At 44.8% G+C, this 26,000-nt stretch overlaps 2 protein-coding genes across 2 annotated transcripts in view; one reads left to right on the plus strand and one right to left on the minus strand.

Moving 5' to 3' along the window:
* Positions 1–26,000, minus strand: part of LOC308285406 (ephrin type-B receptor 1-B-like) — a gene marked incomplete at its 3' end in the record, with an annotated part of 349,613 nt that overhangs the window by 209,520 nt on the left and 114,093 nt on the right. The gene's annotated exons all lie outside the window — the stretch shown is intronic.
* LOC308286093 (uncharacterized protein) lies at positions 14,919–25,708 on the plus strand (the record flags this gene model as incomplete). Its single annotated transcript, XM_080727051.1, has 5 exons — positions 14,919–15,033; positions 20,202–20,371; positions 22,645–22,783; positions 23,965–25,461; positions 25,644–25,708. 5 exons carry the CDS (start codon positions 14,919–14,921, stop codon positions 25,706–25,708), a joined length of 1,986 nt encoding a protein of 661 aa, XP_080583177.1.

The raw sequence follows: 26,000 nt of genomic DNA on the forward strand, positions 1-26,000 counted from the left end.
CTCCACCATTTAAGGCCCAGTGTTCAGACTAGATAATAGCCTGACTTCTGTGTAGTTGACAGAGATCACCTCCTGTGTGTCTATTTTACGCATCTTAAATGCCTGCTAAGATCACAAATCATATAAGTCTCACACATAAATCCCCGACTGTGATACTGTGTCTACCATCCTGATGGTACGGTATGTTAAACCACTTTATTTACATTGATGTGGTTCACATGCCTTCCGAAAGCAGACATACCAAGAAAACATGCTATGCATGGCAACCGTCACATTTAAGCCCTGTTGACTTGAAACATGTGTTGCCACGCGGCGAGGGTGACAACTAGAGCGCCTTTTGAAGTTCTCCCCTTCCGCAGACCTCCTCCAGACTCTGCGGTTTTTCTCGCATTACGAAGTGGCCACCTCGGCGAGCCCACACGACCAGGGGTGTCGCACCAAATTCTGGGCCCTGGGGTGCAAGGATTCACTGCGTTAATTTGTGCTTTAACTATTGAAAAATAGCACCGAGTGCCATGCTGCAAGCTTGTAGATCTGCTATTTTTTTTTTTATCGTGATTTATTTTTATTTATTTATTTTTGTGTTTCTATGTCAGTGGTGCTCAAACCTTTTCATGTAAAGGACCCCCAAAATGATATGTATTTGGCCACGGACCCCCATCTCAAAATATTTAGTTCCAGGGACCCCCCAGAAGCAAAATTTGAGTTACAAAAGTTCGCTTAAAAAATACATATATTCTGATATTATATTTTCATATTCAAAGACTTGCACACATTTTCACGACTTTTCAAAAATAGCAGATCTACAGTACAAGCTCACCGCACATGCTGTGAGCTTGTATATCTGCTATTTTTCAATAGCTAAAATATAAAGAAATGAAGGCCTCTCCAGTCTCCACCTTGGGCCCTAGTAACTCATTCCCACTTCCCCCCCTTGTGACGCCCCTGCATACGACCAGGAGATTTATCTCTCTGAATTCCTTCCTGCCGCTGATCCTGAGGTGCTGCAGGGCGAGCAAGAAGCTAATGAGGCCTGTAGTGGAGTGGAGTGGAGTGGGCCTTCAGTCAGCTCATGTTGCGTTGCACACACACATAGTTATCTCCTAGCAGCATCTTCCCCTCGTCCCTCTCCTGACCTTTACCTTCAGGAAGCTCCATCAGACCTAATGGAAGAAGATACGACCTCTGCCCTCCCGGCGCAAGCCTTCAGGAAACAACCAACAGATGATGGAGAGAGTGTGGAGATGGTCTTAAATGAAAAGTGCAAAGAGAGAGCACCAGGAGATGCATGGGGGTTATGGTCCCAGCTATTACCCTTTGCATTTCTGGGAGGGTTGGGGGAGGATGAAAACAAAAAGGACACAAACATCTGGCCTGAGGAAAACTAATATGGGGTAAAACGTCGTTGTCGGGTGGAAAACCTTGTACGTCCAAAACCGTTCGTTTTGCATTTATCATCTGCCGTCAGATCGGCCGTTTTCGCTACTTTTGTGCGACGGCCTTGCATGATGATGAAGCAGGGCTTTACTTTGCGAAAGAACGTACACATTTGAAACTTTGGAGATACGAGGTTTTCCGCCCTACAGCGACGAAAAGAGAGGTTCAGTTTGGGGTTCGGTCTGGATGTTAGAGAGATAGACAGATAAAGATAGATAGACAAGACTGTGAGAGAGAGCGAGTCTGTGCCTGTGTGTGTGTGTGTGTGTGTGTGTGTGTGTGTGTGTGTGTGTGTGTGTGTGCGTGTGTGTGTGTGTGAGACTGTGTACGCGATGTGATAGGAACGATGACACTGCTGACATGATAAACGAGTTTACAGAAATCCGAGGCGCAAATTAAAGCCTTTTTTCACCGCCATTCCCTCGGTGCCCGTGCTCGCTCCACACTTCCCTCCCTCCCCTCTCTCTCTCTCTCTCTCTCTCTCTTCCCCTCTCTTCTCCTCCTCTCTTCCCTGGTGTCTGATGTGTAATGACCATTCATCAGCATTACAGGGACCTGTCCTTTCCAGCACTGCCTGTTCATTAATACAGCCCGGCCCGGGGCTTCTCCTCCTGCATCCTAGGAGGGGGTCCGCGTAGCCCCCTCGTCTAGCCAAATGACCGCCATCTTTCACGCCAGAAAGGGGGGGGGCCTTAGGCGTCTCAGATAATGCCCGTCTCAAATCTGCCCAGAAATGCAATGGTTCATGCAATAACGAAGAAAACTTGCTTTTTTATTTCTATTTTTATTTTTGGCTGTTCAATAACTATATGCTGTGATGATGTCACTGTGTTGAACATAAACAGAACCATCATCGGTTACTCAGAACACCCTCGCAATTTTATGTCTATCTATATTTTTGACGAAAAATCACAATTATTTGTACTGACCCGCTGTTTTTGTTTTGGCCCGTGTTTGTGTTGTGCGTGGATGTAGCCGTGCACACACACACACACACACACACACACACACACACACACACACACACACACACACACACACACACACACACACACACACACACACACACACACACACACACAGTGTGTACAGTATAATGCGTGCACTGTGGAGAGAGCGTATGGTTTGCTGAGCACACATTGATTTGCTGGCGGGTGTGTTGCTACCGACAAGCCTGAGACCACAAGGCAGGCACACTGCAGCTGCAAAACATTTCATTAGGCCATATTATTAATGCTGATATCTAGCTGTTCGCCGGCTCACTTTCCGTCTGATATTGCGTTAGTACGACAATTCGAAGGATGCAGTTTTGATCTCCGTCCCCAGACATGTGCATTGCCTTGTCTACGTTCTGTAAGCACATGCCATCGTGTCATGAGGTTGCTTCGTGGAACGTTTTAACCCTCAAAAGACCTGGAACGCACCCGAGTCGCGTTAGATTTTAACCACTTCAACCATTATTTTATGCTTTAACTATTGAAAAATAGCAGATATACAAGCTCACAGCGCGGCACCGAGTGCCGCGCTGCGAGCTTGTAGATCTGCTATTTTTGAAAAATCATGAAAATGTGTGCAAGTCTTTGAATATCTTTGACCCGATCTTTGACCCGACTTCTAAATCCTTCCTCTAAATCAGTGGTTCTCAAACTTTTTCATGGCAAGGACACCCAAAATTACATTTATTTGGCCACGGACCCCCATCTCAAAATATGATGTTCCATTTTCACGATTTAAAAAAAATACCACATCTACATATCTGCTATTTTTCAATAGTTAAAGCATTCAATAATTCTAGGCCTGAACGTTTTAAATAACTGTGTTCATCGCAATGATGAATTACGCTGACCAACACCAACTCTGGGACTTGTTTTACCACTTTTCTTTGGACCACCATGTAATTCTATGACGTCTGGATATGAGCTGTATTTGTTCAGGCAAGACCAACCGTTCTTTTGGTCTGTGGCTTTTCGTAGGCTAAGAATAATAATACAGTAAGAAATGAATTGAATTACGCCGGCCTTATCCTTTAAGCTGCGGAAGTCTTGTATGATTATGTTCATAGGACATACAGTATCCCACCTGTACAATGAGGTAAAAAGGTTCCTTTTGTTGTTGACCCCCTTTCTTTAACTGTGACTGGTGTGCAGGGGCCTCACAAGGGGGGGGGGGGGTGGGACTGAGTTACTAGGGCCCAAGGTGGAGGGGCCTTAATCATTTTATACTTTAGCTATTGAAAAATAGCAGATCTACAACCTCGCAAGCTTGTAGATCTGCTATTTTTTTTTTTTATGTGTGCAAATGTATTTTTTAAGCGGACATTTGTAACTCAGGTTTTTGCTTCTGGGGGGTCCCTGGAACTAAATATTTTGAGATGGGGGTCCGTGGCCAAATACATATCATTTTGGGGGTCCTTCACATGAAAAAGGTTTGAGCACCACTGACATAGAAACATAGGTTTTTCAAAAAACCTTAGAAGGATTTTAATTATTCAAAGACTTTTTTTCAAAAATAGCAGATCTACAAGCTCACAGCGTGGCACTCGGTGCGGCACTGTGAGCTTGTATATATGCTATTTTCCAATAGTTAAAGCACAAAATAATGCAAAATTTGAGTTACAAATGTTCACTGAAAAATACATATATTCAAAGATTTGCGCACACTTTCATGACTTTTCAAAAATAGCAGATCTACAAGCTTGCAGCGCGGCACTCGGTGCCGCGCTGTGAGCTTGTATATCTGCTATTTTGCAATAGCTAAAGTTACTAGGGCCCCTCCACCTTGGGCCCTGGTAACTCAGTCCCACTCCCCCCCCCCCCTTGTGACGCCCCTGAGGCCATCATCGGCTGTCACCTCCACCGATAATGGACTTCCTTCTCCTGTCCCCTGAAACCATCTCCTCCCCCCTGGGACATCTGCATTCAATAACACTCCCAGGACACTGTTGCAGACTTTAGGAGAGAAAACGGGCAGACAAGCCCCAAAGGATCGAAAGGTCTGTCGGATGTTCACAATTACAACACCGGAGGCAGCTCCACAGATCATATCCAACCCAGATTTGGCACCAAAAAAAGGGTAAAATGTGTTCTCCTGCTATGCCTCTAAAATGTGTAATGCCCTACCGAAGGCCATAAAGGAATGTAAATCCCTGCCTTCTCTTAAAAAGGCACCGAAAAGACCCCCAGACAATTATAAATACCATTTATTTTTGCGTTGTGTTCTATTTTACGCCTGTTTTTCTGATGATATCCTCTGCATACAGTAGTACTGTGTTCTATCTGTCTGTCATTCATGTCATGAAACTGTACCTTTTCCTATGCAAACTTCTAATAAATTCTTCAATCAATCAATCAATCAATCAATCAATCAATCAATCAATCAGACAGACACAAATTACTTAATTTACGCTGTAGCATGAACATCATTTGAACCCTATATCCATTGGCTATTTATTTTTAAGTGAAATATTTGGAATATGTTTGAAACATTTTAGATACACAAATCTTGTATGTATGAGATCCCTGGCACAAACATATTTACATAGGGGGTCCGCGGTAAACTACATTTTAATTTGGAGGTCCTTGATATGAAAAACGTTCAGAATGACTGGCTTAAACAACATTAGACAGCTAGCCCAAATAAGCAAGCAACGACAAGGCAACAGTGTCCCTGGCCTTCCGCTGAGTGTATCTGGTGGACGCGTTGCGGGTGCAGATGAGTGCAGTCGCTCGTGCATTATTCATGTTGGCTTCCAAACGTGTGTTGTACGAGTGTACTTCATTTCCCCACTCTATCATCCGCTCTTTTCTCCCTGGCTGTCAGTCTTATATAGTCTATCTATCTCTGTTTGCTCCCGTCGTTGTTCCATGTTTAACCCTTTTAGGCTTGTTGGATGCTTTAACTATTGAAAAATAGCAGATATACAAGCTCACAGCGCGGCACCGAGTGCCGCGCTGCGAGCTTGTAGATCTGCTATTTTTGAAAAAAATAAACGTGAAAATGTGTGCACATTTTTCAATGTATATTTTTCAAAGCAAACTTTTGTAACTCAAATCTCTGCTTCTGGGGGGGGGGGGGGGGGGGGGGGGGTGGGGGTCCATGGAACAACATATTTTGAGATGGGGGTCCGTGGCCAAATACCTGTAATTTTGGGGGTCCTTGACATGAAAAAGTTTGAGATCCACTGATTAGAGGAAGGATTTAGAAGTCGGGTCAAAGATCGGGTCAGAGACATTCAAAGACTTGCACACATTTTCGGGATTTTTCAAAAATAGCAGATCTACAAGCTCGCAGCGCGGCACGCGGTGCCGCGCTGTGAGGTTGTATATCTGCTATTTTTCAATAGTTTATGTAAAATAACGGTTAACGTGGTTAAATTCAAGCGCGACTCGGGCGCGTTCCAGGTATTTGAGAGTTAAAATCCTCCACATCTTTGTCCACACGGCGAGAGTTCACACCCTATCTGATCAAATATCAAATTCCTCTCTCTATCTCTCTCAATTATAGCGCGGCATGTACACATTCCCTCGGCACCGACATCCCAGCCTTTTGTTCTTTTCCCCCCCCTCGTTTGAGAGTGTTTGCAGATGCAGCCGTTGGACAAACAACTCCCAACGCAGCTCCCCCGTCTTCGCACCGACTCAAATGAACCCATTTACTCCGGTCTAATAGCTTTGCTTTTGCCAGTAATACGGGACGACACTCTCCCTGCGTCGCGCTGATTGTAAAGTGCGCCCATTGTCTGTGTCATTATGGCGGAGGCTCCATTTTATGGGCAGTGGGCGAGGAAGACAGAGGAGCCGCGGATTCACAGGGCGCTTAATGTTTATGTTAATGACCAGTCACGGATAGCCGGGCCGAGACGGCAGAGAAAGAGGCAGGGACGGGGAGAGTGACTGAGCGAGAGCGGCTGAGGGACGAAGGAGAGAAAGATGGCAGCGCGGAGAGAGAGGAAGAGCCAAGGAGAGGCTGTGTAATATATCGTCGCTGTCGGGGTGGAAACCTTGTATGTCCAAAACCGTTTGTTTTGCATTTATAATTTTAAAAAATGACTTAAACTAGTGAAAACAGCTGATCTACAAGCACACAACGCCTCGCACCACGAGGCGTTGTGTGCTTGTAGATCAGCTGTTTTCACTACTTCTGTGCGACGCCCTTGTATGATGAAGCAGGGCTTTACTTTGCGAGAAAAAAAAAACGTACACATCTGAAACTTGGATATACAAGGTTTCTGCCTGACAGTGACGCTCTCCTCTGCCCGCGGCACCACAGCCCCGGCTGCCACCGAGGCATCGATACGCCAACCCTCTTAAAAGACATTCATCATATCGATCTCCTGCCGTTATCCTTTCAAAGGCTAAAAAAACACAGAGCAAGCAGAGACGGCCCGCTGCCACCACCACCTCGCCCCGGGGATCCGATTGGCATCCAGCGGAGACGCAGGGAAGTGGGGAGCCCCCAATCAGAGGGCAGAGAGTTTGTTTTAAGAGCCTATCAGAGTACGGGGGGAGGGGAGGGGAGGGGGGGTGTGGGACACCCACGGACAATGATAGGAGAGCCAGGGCCACTCTAATGAGGTCTTACTCAGTTAGCGGAAGACGGGAGCAAGAAGGAACGTGACGGAAAGGAGAGAATACCTGCCGTGCCGAGAGAGAGAGAAAGCCACCATATGCAGGCTGCCAGACTCCAGTCAGGCCCTATCAGGCCGGCGCTGATGACAGCCACTCAGTCATGAAGCAACAGCCCTGCTGTTGCCAGAGACTTGTCACATTATATCACATTGTTGGCAGCCAAAGGGACTACAGGAGGAAAAGTATGAGCAATGTGACTGCTCTGACCTAGCGGTGATTCATGGCTGCGACGGTACGCATCCATATAAAACAGACAATAGATTGCGCTGACGCAGTTAACCGCAGGTACAGGCGGGTGACGCGTTTAAGGGAAAGAATATTGAATAAACGAAGGAAAAACGTTAATGCAGATGCTTTCTTACAGGTGGACTGCATGGTACAAAAGTAATTAACATCCCTTCATATCGTATTAAAAGTCCTGAGCAGTCACTTGACCTTGAGTTTGGATCAAGGTGGCAAGAGAAAGAGACCGTAAGTAATAACCATGAAAGAGTGTTCAGCTATCAAAGGGGGAGCTTCACATTTGCGTGCGTCCAGTCAGGCGAAAACCATATAGGCACTGTTCTACAGATGATGCTGGGCAAAAGTGATATGGTCAGACGAGTCACCGTTCAAGTGAGTGACTGAGTGCATGTGTCGGAATACACAAAGCAATTCATACAGAATGAATGCTTCGGGGGGGGGGGGGGGGGGGGGGGTTCTGGTGGCATCTTGTGTGAGGAATGTTTCCAGTCACGGGTTGGAACCACAAGTCCCTTTAGAGGGAAGAGTCACTGCAATTCAGGACAAAGATAGTCTCAGTGTCTCATCTCATTCATCCTACGATGAAACACTTCTGCCCTGATGTGCGGATGACAACAATGGCCCCCATGATGCGTATGAAAATGACGTGAATAATATGCTATGGCCTTCGCGGGTCACCACATCTCAACCCAGATGAACAACATCTATGGGAGATTGGGGAATCGACGTGCGTTCCCCACCACCCCATCTCTTCAGTAGAGTTCCAGACGGTTCAATGCCAAGGGGGCACAGTGGGTACAGTAGCCCAAAACCTTACTGTCTGAGACCATTTATTATTATGGTTTTGTCTTTAATTTTTACCTCTTTATACTGTATGTTGCCTTGAGATATTCGTTCACAGTCTTGTATAGGACAAGTATTGTATGCACGCTAGAGCTGTCAAAAATAACAATTTATCGAAAATTTTGAATATAGTATCGATTTTCAATATGGGTTTTCCATAGTATCGATAATATCGTTACTCAGTTTTTACCTCTCTCGTTACTTTTATGTGTATCCTTCCTACTTTGGCTTATTCCTAGTTATTTTAAAGGCCTATTTGTACTTGGAATGTGAAAACATCAAAGGCAGGCACTACCATCTACCTCAAGAAGTTCTGTATTTTTCTTTAAATAAAATAATCATTTTTTGCTCTAAAACCGCCGTGGTTGTGTGGTATCGAAAATGGCATCGAGTATCAAAATGTTTCAAATATCGTATCGAAGTTAGAAATCCAGGTATCGTGACAAGCCTGCACGCGCGCACACACACACACACACACACGCACGCATGCACACACAAAGAGACAGATCTGAGCTGTCTCATTCCAACGGTCTCATCTTTAACCCTGAGTCTGCTGTCTGAACCTCGGGTGGCGACACACTGCTTACACGCCGCTTTTCAAATCCCGTCAGCACTCGCTAATACCGTACACCGCACAGACAAACTGCACGGGACGAAGGCCTCCGGTGCATTACTAAGGCACAAAGAGGTAATTTTCCTATGGAATTTCACTTGTGTCAGTAATAGTAAATATCTCACAATCTTTCTTTTTTAGTTTTTGTATTTTTCTTGGACCGGTGCTCAAAAACTCCATTACTGGGACTGCCAAGAGGACTTTACAGCGAGAGGACCTGGGAGCCCGAGGCATTTTATTAAACTCTCAAAGACCTGGAACTTGCCCGAGTCGTGTTGGATTTGAACCACTTTAACCATTATTTTATGCTTTAGCTATTGAAAAATAGCAGATCTACAAGCTCACAGGATCTGCTATTTTTGAAAAATCATGAATTGAAAATGTGTGCAAGGCTTTGAACATCTTTGACACGGCTTCTAAATCCTTCCTCTAAAATAGGTGTTTCTCAAACTTTTTCACGTCAAGGACCCCCAAAATTACATTTATTTGGCCGCGGACCCCCTTCTCAAAATATGTTGTTCCAGGGACCCCCCCTCCCCCCCCCCCCCCCCCCCACCTCCCCCCAGAGGCAGAGATTTGAGTTACAAAAGTTTGCTTTGAAAAATATCTATTGAAAAACTTGCACACATTATTTTCACGATTCTTCAAAAATAGCAGATCTACAAGCTCGCAGCGCGGCACTCGGTGCCGCGCTGTGAGCTTGTATATCTGCTATTTTTCAACAGTTAAAGCGTTCAATAATTCTAGGCCTGAATGGCTTAGCAGCTAATATAGAAGTGAAGCCGCGGCCAACTGCAACCACTCCCACACCACTATGGACTTTTTAACAGGCTTTTTATCTGCACTGGTTAACTGTCTCGTCGTGGCCTTTATAGATTTTAGGATTCCACTCCACATAAGTGCTACTGTAACTGTATGTATCAGTGGTGGGAAGTATAACTCATTACATTTACTCAATGTTGAGGTATTCTTTTACATTACTGGAGTGTTTCCAATTTTCAGTACTTATACTCCACTAGATCTCAGGGGCAAATGTTGTACTTTTACAATTGTTAGAAAACTTTATACTGATTGTTTAAAAACGAAAAAAGAAACTGTTGTTATCATACACTGTTATACAAGAACCCTTTTTCAAACCTGTGTATACATTTGCATTACATGTCTTGTTACGTGTATGTGTTGGAACAATAAAAACTGTTATAGCTACTAGTTACAGTCCTTTGTAGATTTGGATTAATATTCCAAAATATACATTACACGAAATGAATCGCATTGTGAGCTTGTAGATCGGCTATTTCTGGCTAACGTTCCCCCCAGAATACGGACGCCAGGGTTCAATAGGTTAAGGGTCTGTAGCAACTCATAATGTAATAACGGCTCATAATGTAACAAGGGCTCATAATTTAATAAAAAAAATGTAATAAAAACTCATAATGTAATAATCAGCTCATAATGTAATAAAAAAACGAGCGCATAACGTAATAACAGATTTTTCAATAATGTAATAATGTAATAATGTGTTACATTAAGAACCTCCACATAGGAGGCTCATAATGTAATAAACTTCATAATGTAATAATGTAGTTTTTATTACATTATGAGCTGATTATTACATTATGAGCTTTTATTACATTTTAATTATTACATTATGAGCTAGTTTTTTATTACATTATGAGCTGATTATTACATTTTGAGTTTTTATTAAAACATTTTATTACATTATGAGCTGTTATTACATTATTGGTTGTGGGTAACACACCTTGCCAACTTTGTTGATGAAGAATGGAGCAACTATCTGCTAAGCATGCAGCAAATGAATACATATAGTGATCATTTAAAGGGAATACACCATGAATTTAAATTTTTCCAATTTGTATGTATTTCTTTTGTGTCCCACCAGCAGGTTCTATCCTCACAAAGTCCTATTTCTGACCATTGTGTCTTTCTCAGTTTATGGGCAGATCTATGTAAGCAGGTTTCAGAACAGGCTGTCTGATTTTAGGTCCGATTGTGTGCTGAGTGGGGGTTGGGGAGGGGTGGGCAGGCCTGAGAAGGAGGCAGCAGGTGCTGGGAGAGGGTTTGGGGAGGGGTGGGCAGGCCTGCTGAGCAGGAGGTGGGGACTGGGGAGGAGTGTGGGGCCAAAACTTGCTCAATAGCGCAGTCCTCCCACTCAGGACAAGGTGGTACTGCAGCTGAAAATGCTCTGAAAGCCAGGCAGAAATGACAGGGGCTCTGTATTCAGGAGTGGTAATTTAGCCTCAAATCTTTTGAAAAACGTTTTTTTTAGGACACAAACAATGTTATATTATTTTTAAATTATTACATTATTTTTAAATGCATGGTGTAGAACCATTAACTGTACAACGAGCATCCACAATGTTCAACGTACAGTTCGTGATTGTATCGACACTGAGTGTTGATGCAACATCGATAATATCCCCATGTGGTCAGTATGACGACAGTCTGCTATTGCTAGTTTTGGGCCACTTTGCCGAAGGTCATGGGGACCATTATGTAAGCCTTGATGGACCAGTCACACACTTGATTCAAAGAGCCAGGAAGCAGAGGAGAGAGCATCACTTCGATCTGGCCCTCACTCTCGCCCCAAGTCTGGCCCTCACTCTGGCCCTGACCAGGTACCTCACTCTGGCCCTGACCCGGTACCTCACTCTGGTCCTGACCCGGTACCTCACTCTGGCCCTGACCCAGTACCTCACTCTGGCCCTGACCCAGTACCTCACCTTGGCCCTGACCCGGTCCCTCACTCAGATCGAAGTGGTCCCTCACTCAGATCGAAGTGGTGCGCTCTCCTCTGCTTCCTGGACTCTTTGAATCAAGTGTGTGTTATCGATGTTGCATCAACACCCAGTGTCGATACAATCACGAACTGTACGTTGGATATTCGTTGTACAGTTAAATGATCCCCATATGTATTCATTTGCTGCATGTTTAGCAGATAGTTGCTCCATTCTTCATCAACAAAGTTGGCAGGGTGTGTAGCAACCAATAATGTAATAACGGCTCATATGTAATAAGAGCTCATAATGTAATAAGAAATGTAATAAAAACTCATAATGTAATAATCAGCTCATAATGTAATAAAAAACGAGCTCATAATGTAATAATTAAAATGTAATAAAAGCTCATAATGTAATAATCAGCTCATAATGTAATAAAAATACATTATTACATTATGAAGTTTTATTACATTATGAGCCTCCTATGTGGAGGTTCTTTATGTAACACATTATTACATTATTACATTATTGAAAAATCTGTTATTACGTTATGCGCTCGTTTTTTTATTACATTATGAGCTGATTATTACATTATGAGTTTTTATTACATTTGTTTTATTACATTATGAGCCCTTATTACATTATGAGCCCTTATTACATTATGAGTTGCTACAGGGTCTTTTGAGGGGGTTCTAGGGGGTCGTCAGCTCACAATCAAATGGATCCTCACGGGTCCATTTAGTTCCAAGTGTACATAGTCAGGGGATATCTTATAAAGTCCTGGAATAAATTCCTTACCAAAAGATTTCTTCACCAATGTGTTTGTAAAGGTGTCTAGTAACACATCTCACAAAGACTGAAATTCAGTTTCCCTAGGAGAATCCGTTACAGCTGATGAAAGTTGGGATCCCATTAAATTAACTATACGGGACAAAACACACCAAAATAAATATGCTTCAAGTAGCTTGTGTGGGGTCAAACTAGGGTTTTTTCATGATTCTGAATCCATTGCAAGCATTTGTTTTGCACGAAAAACATTCCTTGTCGTAAAGGCGGCTCCGACAAAATTGTGAAAAGTGATGACTCATCACTAAACCATATTTTTGTGGGTCTGTTTTTAGCCCAAGGAATGTTTTTGTGCAAAACAAATGCTGGCAATGGATTCAGAATCATGAAAAACCCTTAGTTTGATCCCTCACATGCTACTTAAAGCATATTTATTTTGGTGTGTTTTATCCTGTATTGTTAATTTAATGGGAGCCCAACTTTCATCAGCTATCAAGGATTCTCCTATGGAAACTGAATTTCAGTCTTTGTGAGATGTGTTTCTAGACACCTTTACAAACACATTGGTGAAGAAATATTTTGGTAAGGAATTTATTCCAGGATTTGACACTATTTCTGAAGATATTCCCTGACTAACAGTACACTCTCTAACAGTACACACCTCTATATCTTGAACACTAAAGATTTTGACTGACTACAACGTATTTACATAGTAGTCCCCCCCCCCAACAGATTAAGTCAGAGTGGTGTGTTTACATGTGAAATCCCCAGGGGAACGGGGCTCTCCACTCCGCGGCAGAGGGCTGTCTGTTCATCTATCACTGCAGGATTGAAACAATGTGGGCGGAGGCGAGCGGGAGATTGTTTTTCATAACACAGGCTTATAGGATGGTCATTTCAATAATGAGCCTATTTGTTATTCATGACAACGGAACATTGCGTTGGGAAAAAACGCGCCAAAACTTCTGATCCATATTTTTACACGACGATCACGCGTCCGCCACTAAATCGACCCCAAAAGAAAGAGAGAGAGAGAGAGAAAATAAACTGTGCGCACGCGAGTGATTTTTTTCCAAGGGGCCAAGGTCTCGTAGGACGGTTGATTAAAGTCCAAAGTGAGAAGCGGAGATAGGGACTGAACTCTCCGTGCCCTTGCTGAATGATACTTTTGTCATCCTTCAAAGCCCCACCGTGAGCCCTAATCACAAACCTCCAGTAGCTTATTCTTTCCAGAGGCTATGCAGATCCCACTGACTTAACCCATTTAGGCCTAGAATTAGAAGGATTCAAAAGACACTTATAGAATCGGGTCAAAATTCTAATTTTCACGATTTCTCAAAAATAGCAGATCTACAAGCTCGCAGCGCGGCACTCGGTGCCGCGCTGTGAGCTTGTATATCTGCTATTTTTCAATAGTTAAAGCATAAAATAATGAAACACAAAATGTGTACCCGTTCTAAATGGGTTAATGAGGACATTTGCATTTTGAGCCTTTTGGGTGGGTTTAAGTCAATAGCAAGGACATTCCCGAGTAACAGTCGTTTTTTTTTTTCGCCCGCCGCATTGCCGACGCCGCGGTGAACGCAGTCGAATTGGCTCACCTCCCCCTTAAAGGACGACATCACTAAGTTTCAATATGAATCCCATTATTCTGAGTTCAACGATAAAGGCAGCGCAAAAATACCCCATGTCCTCAGCAAAATGTTGACGTCGCAAAATGACGCGTTTCATGCGCACAGTACATTCTGTATGCTTGATATTGCCAAAATATGCATTTGATGTCATATAATGCAATGTATGCATTTATAATTCCTTGTACAGTGGTGTCGCTTGCTGACAACAGACCATGTACAAGCAGTGACGTGTTGTGAACGTGTAGATCTGCAAATTTTCAGCAAGCGCTGGAGTACAGTGGAGGATGACGCAGTACTTGCCTTGTGGTGTGTAGGTATGGGACGATACGAGATATTATCGTTTATCGTGATAAAAAACACTCACGATAATCGTATCGTGGAGATTTAAATTATCTGGATATCGTCCTCCGTCATGCACTGGGATCAATTTACCTTTTATTTGCTGAGCTGCATATCAGTTAAACCCTCTATAATTGGTAAAATGTACTTATAATATATGTACTTGATACAGTCTTTTTTTCACTCTAGCAAAATGTCTTTGCCAAAAAATAGCCGATCTACAAGCTTGTAGATCTGCTATTTTTTGGCAAATGTTCTGCCCAAGGATAATGGATTTTTGATTAACGCGATAATATTGTAAATCGCCATTTCTTTTGTCACAATAATCGTGATATGAAACTTTCATATCGTCCCATCCCTGCGTGATCTCTCTTGCAAATGTACATCTGCAAAACCTTACTCTTCAACCTCCCTTCCTCGCACAGACACGCACGCATATGCTCACACACAGCAAACACACACACACAGCACACACACGTACGCGCGCACGCACACACACACCCGGCCAGCTTTAAAATATGCGTCAGCATGATTATTATTATCATTTCATGATCAGCTGTGTTATTGAATGGGGGGGCTGCTGTCAGGCCACTTGCAAAGGGACTGATTATTGTTGCCAGGCGTCGGTCGGAGGCCTAGTTCCGCCTGGCTGGATGTGATGGATGGGGAGGAAATGGCCACGTCTGAAGCACTCCCGTCCCAGCACTCCATCATTACAGGCCGCGCCGGGTTTGAAGGGGCTCCAACGGAACACTGCGTCACATCTGGCCGCTGTAGGGTCTATCTATCTGTTCCGTTTGGCTGTCTGGCCATCTGTCCATCCCGCTCGACTTTCAGTTCAATGTTCTCCAGTGTAAATGGGGAAGGGCCACCAGCGCCAAGCAATGTCCAATAGATGTGTTGATCGGGGGGAGCCTTCACAAGCTCTTGGAGTTGTAGGAGTTGGCATTACATTTAGTTTGACTCGATCTATTCCATTGTTAAAACCGCAGATCTACATGCTCACAACGCCTTGAAACGTGAGGCGTTGTGAGCATGTAGATGTTTGACAATTTGACCAATATCTTGGACCAGAGGTACTAAAAACATCTTTAATTTATTTTTGTCAAATTTCCTGTTAAATTGTCACTTGCAGATCTATACAGTTGGTCTGTTTACTGTTGAGTGAGAAAACAATGCTAACATTTAGCTAAACATCTGGGGATCCCCCCAAAATAATTTGGACCTACAGTTTGAGAACCATTGGTGTATGGAGTATAGGTTATCACAGTAGCTATAGCTGTGGTAGATGCTTAGCTGTGGTACTGTAGATTAGGTTATCATCGCGTAAACCAAAACTAGTGCTTTGGCGTCCGCTCCCTCTGCACATCTCACCCAATTAGGGTAGCTCGGGGGTAGAGTGGCCGGTAGAGCGGCCGGATGGAGAAGCGCAAGGTTGCCAGTTCGATCCTGGGTTCCCCCAGGGTTAGTGTCGAAGTGTCCTTGAGCAAAACGCTGAAACCCTAATTGCTCCCGATGTGCTGGTTGGTGCCTTGCGTTGTGTGCATGGTTTCCTCCGCCATCATTGTATGAATACACGTGTGAATGGGGGAATGTAATGCACAATCCATGTATAGCGCTTTGGAATAAAGCGCCATATAAATATGAATTTCCTTGGGAATAGTAGTACATGTGGATCGAGTCACTAAAGGGGCCACGCAAAGTGAGGAGGTTACTGCAGGTAGGATGTAGCCTACATCTATAGCGTATGAGACCGGGATGATTCCTTTTGTTGCTTTGTTTGCTTTTCATTCGCCGGGGCGTTCTTTAAACTGTGGGTATACGCCGCACGCCGCGTTTATTTCCTGTGGGATATGTTCTGTGCTGATAGAATATTTGCCATTAGGCCTTATTACATGCTCCCATATGCCTTTGAAATGTGTTTTTCCTTTCGTCCTCAAAGTGATGCACATAATGGTGGTGTCACGCTGCGACGCCCGGGAGAACAATCCACCCGGGCATCTTCCCCTACCTCCATGCCGCGTCCCGCTTCTTCTGGTAACATCATTATTAACACTCACATTTTCAATTACGGCGCCGGGTTGCTTTGAAGCAATTTCGCTGGGCTGGCGCTGATTCCGCAGAACGCAGCCGCCGCCGCCGCGGAGAACGCGGCTGATGAACGCCAGCCACTGTAGCCTGATATAGGGAAGGCGGGCTTGATATGGAGAATGCATTTCATACCTTCGCCCGAGCAGAAAAACAAAAACATTATGAAAAGAAGCGCCAATTCCACCGCAACCCCCGGCGTGCTGACGCCACCCGGAATGCTGATGTGGAAAATGAGCGAGTTATTATTGCAGTGGGGACCGGCATGCAATGTCACCAAAATAAATAAGAAATAGAAAATAAAAGACTTGGATATATATATATATATATATATATATATTATATACAGTATATATATCCAGTATATATATATCCACCACACTTCCGGTTAACAGCAGACATACAAGCTCACGTCGCGTCGCAGATGCAACCGTTGTGAGCTTGTAGATCACACTCGGCTGCGGCGCCGAAAGCTCCGGTGCAACTTCTGCGCAATGCACGATGGGATGTTGGAAAGTTGTGTATATATATATATATATATATATATATATATATATATATATATATATATATATATATATATATATATATATATGTATATATACTGTATATATATACTGTATGTATGCAAATATAAAATCATCTTTCACAGAATATGTGGGTTGATACAGGGATAAACAAATGGGAAATGTTCCGAGTAGATTTCATTTGATGTATTTTTTGGCAAAATATTGATCAAAGCATTGGTATTTGGACGCTCCAAAATCGTCAAGAGACCCAGAAATCTGTCCCTACCTGGCAACAATGAGATGCCCACTCATGTACCTTACAGTAATTGACACTGCGTCAGCAGAGACCCTCAGTTTCCAGTAGCAACACCCTCTCCACTTGCGTCACCCAGGAGAAGAAAGCAAGGATGGGCTAATGGGCTTCCTGAATTGAAAATAATTATGTCAGGCCGTTTAGGGACAGAAATCACAATAAGGCTAGCAGCCAGGGGCGTCAATTGGGTATGGCAGGGGTATGCAGCTCCCATACCCTGGGTCCAGGGTGGAAAATAAAAGCTACTTTTAAATATAAATCCATTAATGTCTCTTTGTCTATCTGCACTGGTTATTATGTTGTTAAATTACAGTAAAACAACTACAAATGCAACATTTTACATAATGGTCACTTTAAAAAGGTATTATAATGAAATTCTCCACACTTGTATTCTCCCCATCTTGACAGAATCGTATATTCCCAGGTTCCGCAGGTCAGCTGCACAGGTACAATGCATTATTGTTAGTTGTGGCACGTTTACTAACATGCTAAGTTTGACTGCACTTGAAAAACCATTCCAGGCTGCCATATCCAGCCCAAGAAACCGTAGAAACCTGTGTAAAGAAACTGACAAAAGTTTTTTTTTTTTTTTTTCAGACATTGTGAAAATAGCCGATCTACTGTACATGCTCATGACGCCTCTGCTATTTTCACAATAGAACCGTGTTATCCAAAATGTAATGCCTATTTTCCATGAGGACTCCCATCTTTGCTATACCCTAGCTTTTGCTGAACTGACGCCAATGCTAGCAGCAGGAGAGAGGAGAATGGCACTGTATTAAAGCTACCAGGTAACGGGCACTGCTCCGTGTGTGCATGCGTGCGTGTTCACGTACGCACACACACAAAGCCTGACACCTGACAGCCCTATCGGCTCTACACAAAGAGACAGAGAGAGAGAGAGAGAGAGAGAGAGAGAGAGAAAGAAGAGATAAAGAGAAAGTGAGGACAGAGGGAAAGACAATAAAAGGGGAAGGGAGAGAAGCCAGAAGGTAGACTGAACACGGTGACGGATAGACAGGCGAGTTGAGGAAGAGAAGAGAAGGGCTGAGAAAGAACAACTGAAGCAGTTGGGTGAAAGCACAAAGAATGGATTTACTGGTTTTTAGTTTTTTTTCTTTGTTTTTCTGGCAGCTCTGCAGCCCCTCTTGGCGTAGCAGGTACACATTATTAATGCAAAGACGCACGCACACACACGCACAGACGCACACGCGCACACACGCACACACACACACACACACACACACACACACCCCCCCCTCGGCCTCGAGCCACTTTGCTCCCATTGAATTCATTGAAGATGTTATGATGGATTTTCTTCATCTTTCTGCCCTAATTCTATCGCTGTTTTCTTTTATTTAACAGTCTGTGACAAAAACTATTCTGTAAAAAAAAGACTATAATAACAACTTTATGGAGGTGAAATAATATCACGAGGAGATCCACGGGAGGACAATCTATAATTGCGTCCGTCGTATTATTTAATTTCTGTGGCGAAACGGCAGAATATCAAACAACTCTGATTAATGTTATATCAGCGTTCTCTTCGGCGATATCACCAGACAGTGTGTGTGTGTGTGTGCGTGCGTGTGTGCGTGCGTGCGTGCGTGCGTGTGGGAGGGGGTGCTATTGTAAAATAGCACAAACTCTAAAAACAAGACCCTGAGACATCAAGTCCACATCAGGCCATCAGGCTGTTGTTAACAGTCTATGGCAGCGTTTTCGCGTTGTGTCTTGCGGCATAAGTAATACGTTCGGAATCGTTCCATCACAGTTCGCATAAGTTCATCGTTTTATGGGGCAATTTGCCACTTGGCTTTTGGGTGTAGTCAATTGTTTGAGGGCGCGAAGGCCAAATACTGGGGCCATCAAATAAAACAATGATTGTTATGAATTGATTTCAAGGGTTAAGAATAATTACATTTTGAATACACAGTTTATCGGTGAAATAAATAAATAAATACAGCTTTTTATTAAGACACAGGTATCTAAAAACCCTATTGACAGAAAGGAAGCTAAAGATAAAACGGTGAAATCGGGTTGCAAACTGGGGCAGTGTGGACAGGGCATCAATGCCACTGTGGCCTTTGGGTAAATCCTTTTTGAGGCGTAAGGCTAAAACGAGGGGCAACGGTGGCCATGGCCTTCATGAGATGGGATCCCTACCACCATTGGCCATTAGCAGGGTTTGATCATCACCTCACTAAACATGTTGAATCAGCCCCAAAGCTGGTCAGGGTGGGAGAGAGAGAGAGAGCTCACTGTGTGGGTGTTAGGCCTTGAGCACAGCAGAGCACCAGAAGAAGTGAGCCACACTGATGCGAGACTGGTGTGGAAATGTGGCTTCCCAATTGTGGTGCAGTGAATCACCACATCAAAGCACATAAGAGAATATACTGTCTAAAACATATTGATAACGTTAAATTACACTAGACTGTGGGGGCACTCTGCTTCTGCCGGACTAGAACTGCTGCATACAGTTAAGATTACAATGAATTGTCTCATATAAGCTGCTAAATGATGCCTTACCTCCATGTGAGACTACATGCACCAAGGTCCCTGTAATATATATGTTACTATTCTATTGCTGTACAGTATATATCTGTTACTATAATCACATCAATTTTAACTGCCACATTCCACTGCCATGTCATTTATTCTAACCATGCACCCTATGTACAGTATATTATGCCTATACCTTACTCTACTCATATCAGAAATAGTTGAAATATCTCACCTGTTTTGGTATATGCTTTACTCTACTTAGAAATGTATAAGGGCATATTGTTTACTTGTTCTTTCATTCTTTCTAGCTCTATTCTTCCCTTTCCTGGGAACTAAATGATGGTTGCTTGCTTGCCTGGGTGGGTGAAAATCACTTCACCCACTTTTATTTTTGCACCAGTAAAAAGCTCTGCTATTTTTGATATTTGAAAATGTTTGAACATTCTTCAACATGATGGCGATTTGATTATGCAAAAAAAAGAGAGATTGTGATTATGTGAAATAAGTGAGAACCCCAACCAGACAGATCCGTGCTGGCAACGCCACAGCAATAACTACTATATCTGCATCAAAGTGCCAAACCTGCCGGATGAGTTGAAATCAGCCAAACTGCAGAAGCAGCAGCAGAATCTCAAACTTGAACTTCAAAAGATGTGGCCATTCTACCAGGAGATGAACGCTGCCTGTGCCAAGACAGTGAGTGCTCACAGGAAGACCAGAGTGGATAGTTTTTGTCAGACATTGCTGGGTTTGTGAGGAACAGCTCTTCTGTGAAGCAAGTAAAAACTCCCCTCGCGGATAAGACCGGAGGATGGCACAGCACTTGTTGAAAGCTATATGCAACAGCATCTGAGCAACTAATTCCAAAGGCACACACAGATTAAAGAGTTTGAGCATGGTAATCTGCAAAGTCTGATAGTTAATTCCTTTAGTCAATTATGTTTTTATCATCAATCAGAGTATACAATTAAAAGTGTTATCTTTTCGCCGCCTACGCCCAAAAAATATTCAGTCCATTCAAGTGCTTTGCAGAGAGAAAGATGCACAAATACACACAGGCACGCACACACCCTGATGAGTTATGATGTGCGTGCATTCTGTGTCCTTATTCTGAACAGAAATGATGGTGTCTGCAATCAGTGTAAATACATCAGTCTGGCTGGTGGCTACACCGAAATCACATGAAAAGGTTCTCCCTTCGGTGGTAAACAGTATATGGCGCGTGTGTGCGCGTGTGCGCGTGTGCATGTGTGCGTGCGTGTGTGTTGAAGCACCCACCATGACTCAGTGTCATTTTTCTCTCCTTGTTCCATTTTGGTTACAGCTCGGGAGTCAAAGTTCATCTCTACCTCTCGGTCTCTCTCTCTCTCTGTGCAGTGCACTGTATTAAGCATCCCTCTATTTTTTGCCTCTTCGCGTCCTATCTTCTTTTCCCCCCCCATTCCATCCCTCTCTTCTACTGTCTGCTGTTCCCATACTGTATTCACATCATGCCTGTCTATGTATCTGTCAGATGGTTAGTATGTACTGTTCCCATACTGTATTCATTCACATCATGCCTGTCTACGTATCTGTCAGTTGGTTAGTATATACAGTGTGTGCATGCGTGCGGCGTGCTCGCATGTGAGTGCATCCGCGCACGTGTGTGTATTAATAATTGAGGCGTGTGAGTGTGCTCAGCAGATGTCCAGATGGTCCGGCTGGGGTCCGTCTCTGTGTCTCGGTGTTCTTCAGGAATCGCTGAGTGCACAGCACACGGACGCCTGGCCCGGCTGACCGGCCAGCGCCCCACAGAGAGAGGCACGGACGCCCCTCCGTCACAGCCTGGCGGTAGAGACACGCCGTGATGGGACACGCCACTAGGGTTGTGGGGGACTGCCCAGAGGTCCTACATTTCATTAGTCCTACATCTCATTAGTCCTACTTTGGTTAGGGTTAGGTTTAGGCATAGTTTTACTGAGGTTAGGGTTAGGGTTTGGGTTTTCACCAGATTCTGACTAATGGGATGTGGCATCCTTTAGGTTTGGGATTTTAACCATTCCGGTTCCTTAATGATGCCCTCTTAACGATCCGGTTCCTTAACAGTTCCTGTACGTCTATACGTACCTCACTGGTTTTCAAAGTGAGATACAGGGACGCTCCGGGTTCCAAATGGATCCTTACAGGTCTGTGACAATGAGAGTGTACAAATGGAACCAAATGGTTCCATTTGTACACTCTCAAGAGTCAGGGTGGTCCTTGAAATGAAAAAGGTCTGTGAACCACCGGTATTGTAATGGTACGGCAGACGTGAAGTCCAGTCCAGCTCTGACACTGGGATAAACCGGGGTCGTGTTTAGTGATGGAAAGATTCCCAGTTCCTCAATGTTGGATCCTCCGGTTCCGGGTACCAACCATACGCTACACACCTCCTTCCAGGCGGTCAAGTGACCGTCTGCATTCAGACTGCATTCATCCTGAATGCCCACAACATCTCCCTAAACACCTGCCCCCCCCCCCCATTCGCCTTAATTCCTCGACCCCCATTGTCCCCCACACTCCGCTCTCTCTCTCTCTTTCAGCAGCACCCACTGCCCCTTGTGACCCCCAGAACCCCTACCCCCTCCACACACACACACACACACACACACACACACACACACACACACACACACACACACACACACACACACACACACACACACACACACACACACACACACACACACACACACACACACACACACACACACACACACACACACACACACACACACACGCCACCGCCTTGAGCTCTGTAACCCTTAAAGCCAGCTCTGTCTGCGACCTCTGGGAGTCACATGAGTTAACCCAGACTCCCTTCTTTCACACGCGAAAGAAGGCACGGCCGCGCTAATGCGGGGGCCACGCTCTGCCTTTTCTTCACACACAATCGACCTCTCTCACTCCGAGAGGCCCTAATAATCCCTCACGCCCCCCTCACCCCTCAGCCCCCCACCCAAACGCCTTTCTCTCCTGCCTCTTGTGCCCACTCCAAAACACCCACCACCGCCACCACCCCTCGAGTCTCCATCGCCTCCTTATACCCCATGTTCCTCCTTATACCCCATGTTCCTCCTTATACCCCATGTTCCTCCTTATACCCCATGTTCCTCCTTATACCCCATGTTCCTCCTTATACTCCTTATACCCCATGTTCCTCCTTATACCCCATGTTCCTCCTTATACCCCATGTTCCTCCTTATACCCCATGTTCCTCCTTATACCCTCATGGTTGCAGACCAGAGCCACTGGAACTACTGAGGATTCTACAGAAAACAAACAGGACTTTTATATTTTTTGTCTTGTTGCACTTAACTATCTTCCTTTCTGTTACTTGTCTGTCTCTTCAGATTAGATTCCTGTCTTTGTTTAAAGTATATTCTTGGCCTAGCTGTGTGTTGCACTCTGGGACAATCCCTTGGCTTCTGATCCCTCCTCCATTGTCTGATTGGTTGCCTGTGATCCTGTTTACACCTCCTACTTTAATGCTCTGTTGCATTTAAGTGGGCCCAGATCACAGTCACTTTTCATTCATGGTTGCAGACCAGAGCCACTGGAACTACTGAGGATTCTACAGAAAACAAACAGGACTTCGATATTTTTTGTCTTGTTGCACTTAACTCTCATCTTGTTGCACTTAACTTTCATGTTTTTTCCTAATTCAAGATCGGACATGAACTTCTCCAGACACGTCCAGCAAAGGAGCTGCCCCCCCCACATGGATTAGTATAAATTTAGCTCTTACTTGCACTCAGGATTCAAATATTATTGTTATATTTGTTATATTGGTATAGTTTAAAAAATGTGCTTCCCTGCCATACCTACTCTGCTCACCTCTCTTCGCACTAGACACCATTACACCCGGCACTGTAACACCAATAATCTAATTTACCCACCTCGCTCACCTAGTCACCACATTACAATCCAAGGCGGCCTCTGGAACTGCCACTCAGCTGCAAAGAAGAACATGCCTGAATTCATTCTAGGCCAGGCTACTTTGAATTCCCTCCAATTCCTTGCACTGACAGAAACCTGGATAACACCGAATGATACAGCTACTCCTGCTGCACTCTCTGCAGCACATACATTTACACACACGCCACGTCCCACAGATCGTACTGGGGGCGGCACAGGCATTTTAACATCTCCCAAATGGAAGATCCGCGCGTTAAACCTCTCTCACCTCTCTCTGTCCACATTTGAATATCATGCTATCTATATAATACAACCTGTACCTCTCACCATCATTGTGCTCTACCGCCCCCCAGGGACCCTTGGGGATTTTCTGGAAGAACTGGACTCTCTGATCAGCTCATTTCCGGAGGACGGAACTCCCCTGATTCTACTGGGTGATTTCAACCTACCAACTGCAGAAAAGTGTCTTCCAGTTACATCCCTACTGACGTCATTTGACTTGTCCCTGTCCCCTTCCCCTCCCACCCACAAGGCAGGGAATGTATTGGACCTTGTGTTCACCAGAGCATGCTCTTCCTCAAACCTCACTGTTACCCCTGTCAAATGCTCTGATCACTGCTTCATAACCTTCTCTCTCTCCCTCTCTTCCCTCAGATCTGTGCCTACCCACCCGTTGACCGTCACCACACGACGCAACCTGAAAACCCTGGATCCCTCCACTCTCTCCTCCTCCATTCTCTCCTCCCTCCCAAACCCGGATGTCCTTCCCACTCTCCCTTCTGACGCTCTAACATCTTCCTTTCTCTCCTCTGTCTCCTCAGCGTTTGATCGTCTCTGCCCTCTCTCGACCAGGCCAGCACGTGCAAATCCACCTCCCCCATGGCTATCTGAAACTCTCAGATCTGAGCGAACACCTCTCAGGGCGGCAGAGAGGAAGTGGCACAAGACGAAGCAACCAGAGGACCTATCTCATTTTCACACACTCCTGTCAGGTTTCTCACTCTCACTTTCCACTGCAAAATCATCATTCTACCACACAAAGATTCAATCATGTACCTCAAACCCTAGGAAACTGTTTAGCACGTTCTCAACCCTCCTCAAACCCCCCCCTCCCCCCCCTCCTTCATCCCTCTCAGCGGATGATTTTGTCGCCTACTTTGAAAAGAAGGTTGACGATATCAGTAGTTCATTCTCCCATCTCCCCCAGAATACAGTGTCTAACACACGGAATTGTATCCCCAACTTAACATGTCTGTCCTCCTTCTCCCCTCTCTCTACAGATGACGTCATAAAACTAGTGACTTCCTCTAGACCTACCACCTGTGCCCTGGATCCAATCCCTTCTCCACTCTTCCAGACGATCGCACCTGACCTACTCCCCTTCATAACCGCCATCATCAACAGTTCTGTAACCTCAGGCTGTGTCCCAGCTGCCTTCAAGGCAGCCAGAGTATCACCACTCCTCAAAAAACCAACTCTTGACCCCTCGGACGTCAAGAACTACAGACCGGTATCCCTCCTCTCATTTCTTTCAAAAACCCTTGAACGTGTGGTCTCTAACCAGCTTTCTCTCCATCTCTCACAGAACAACCTGCTGGATCCCAACCAGTCAGGTTTTAAACCAGCCCATTCTACAGAAACTGCACTCCTAGCAGTCACGGAAGCACTCCATGTTGCCCAGGCTGCCTCCCACTCTGCAGTCCTGATTCTTCTGGATCTATCAGCGGCATTCGACACAGTGAATCACCAGCTGCTCCTGGACACCCTTGCTGACCTAGGCATCACCGGGACGGCACTAAAGTGGTTCTCCTCCTACCTGTCGGACCGGACCTATCAGGTCTCATGGAAAGGTTTGCTTTCATCCCCCCGAACCCTCCAAACGGGAGTCCCCCAGGGATCCGTACTTGGCCCTCTGCTTTTCTCCCTGTACACCAAATCCCTTGGTGCTGTTATCTCTGCTCACAATCTATCCTATCACTGCTATGCTGATGACACTCAACTGTTTTTGTCCTTCCCCCCTTCTGCCACCCAGGTGGAAGAACGCATTGCTGCATGTCTGGCCGACATCTCACAGTGGATGTCAGCCCACCACCTTAAGCTGAACCTGGACAAGACGGAGCTACTCTTCTTCCCAGCTAAGTCTTGCCCCATGCAAGATCTCACTATTTCCATAGATAATGCATTTGTGACTTCAGTTCCTACTGCTAGAAACCTTGGTGTGGTCCTGGACAGCCAGCTATCATTCAAGGCACACATTGCATCAGTCACCCGGTCATGTAGGTTCACACTCTATAACATCCGTAAAATCAGACCCTTCCTCACCCAGGAGGCAGCCCAGCTCCTCATTCAGACATCTGTCATATCAAAGCTTGACTATTGTAACTCTCTC

The sequence above is a fragment of the Nannobrachium achirus genome, assembly GCF_963921795.1.
Source record: "Nannobrachium achirus genome assembly, chromosome: 5".
NCBI lineage: Eukaryota > Metazoa > Chordata > Actinopteri > Myctophiformes > Myctophidae > Nannobrachium > Nannobrachium achirus.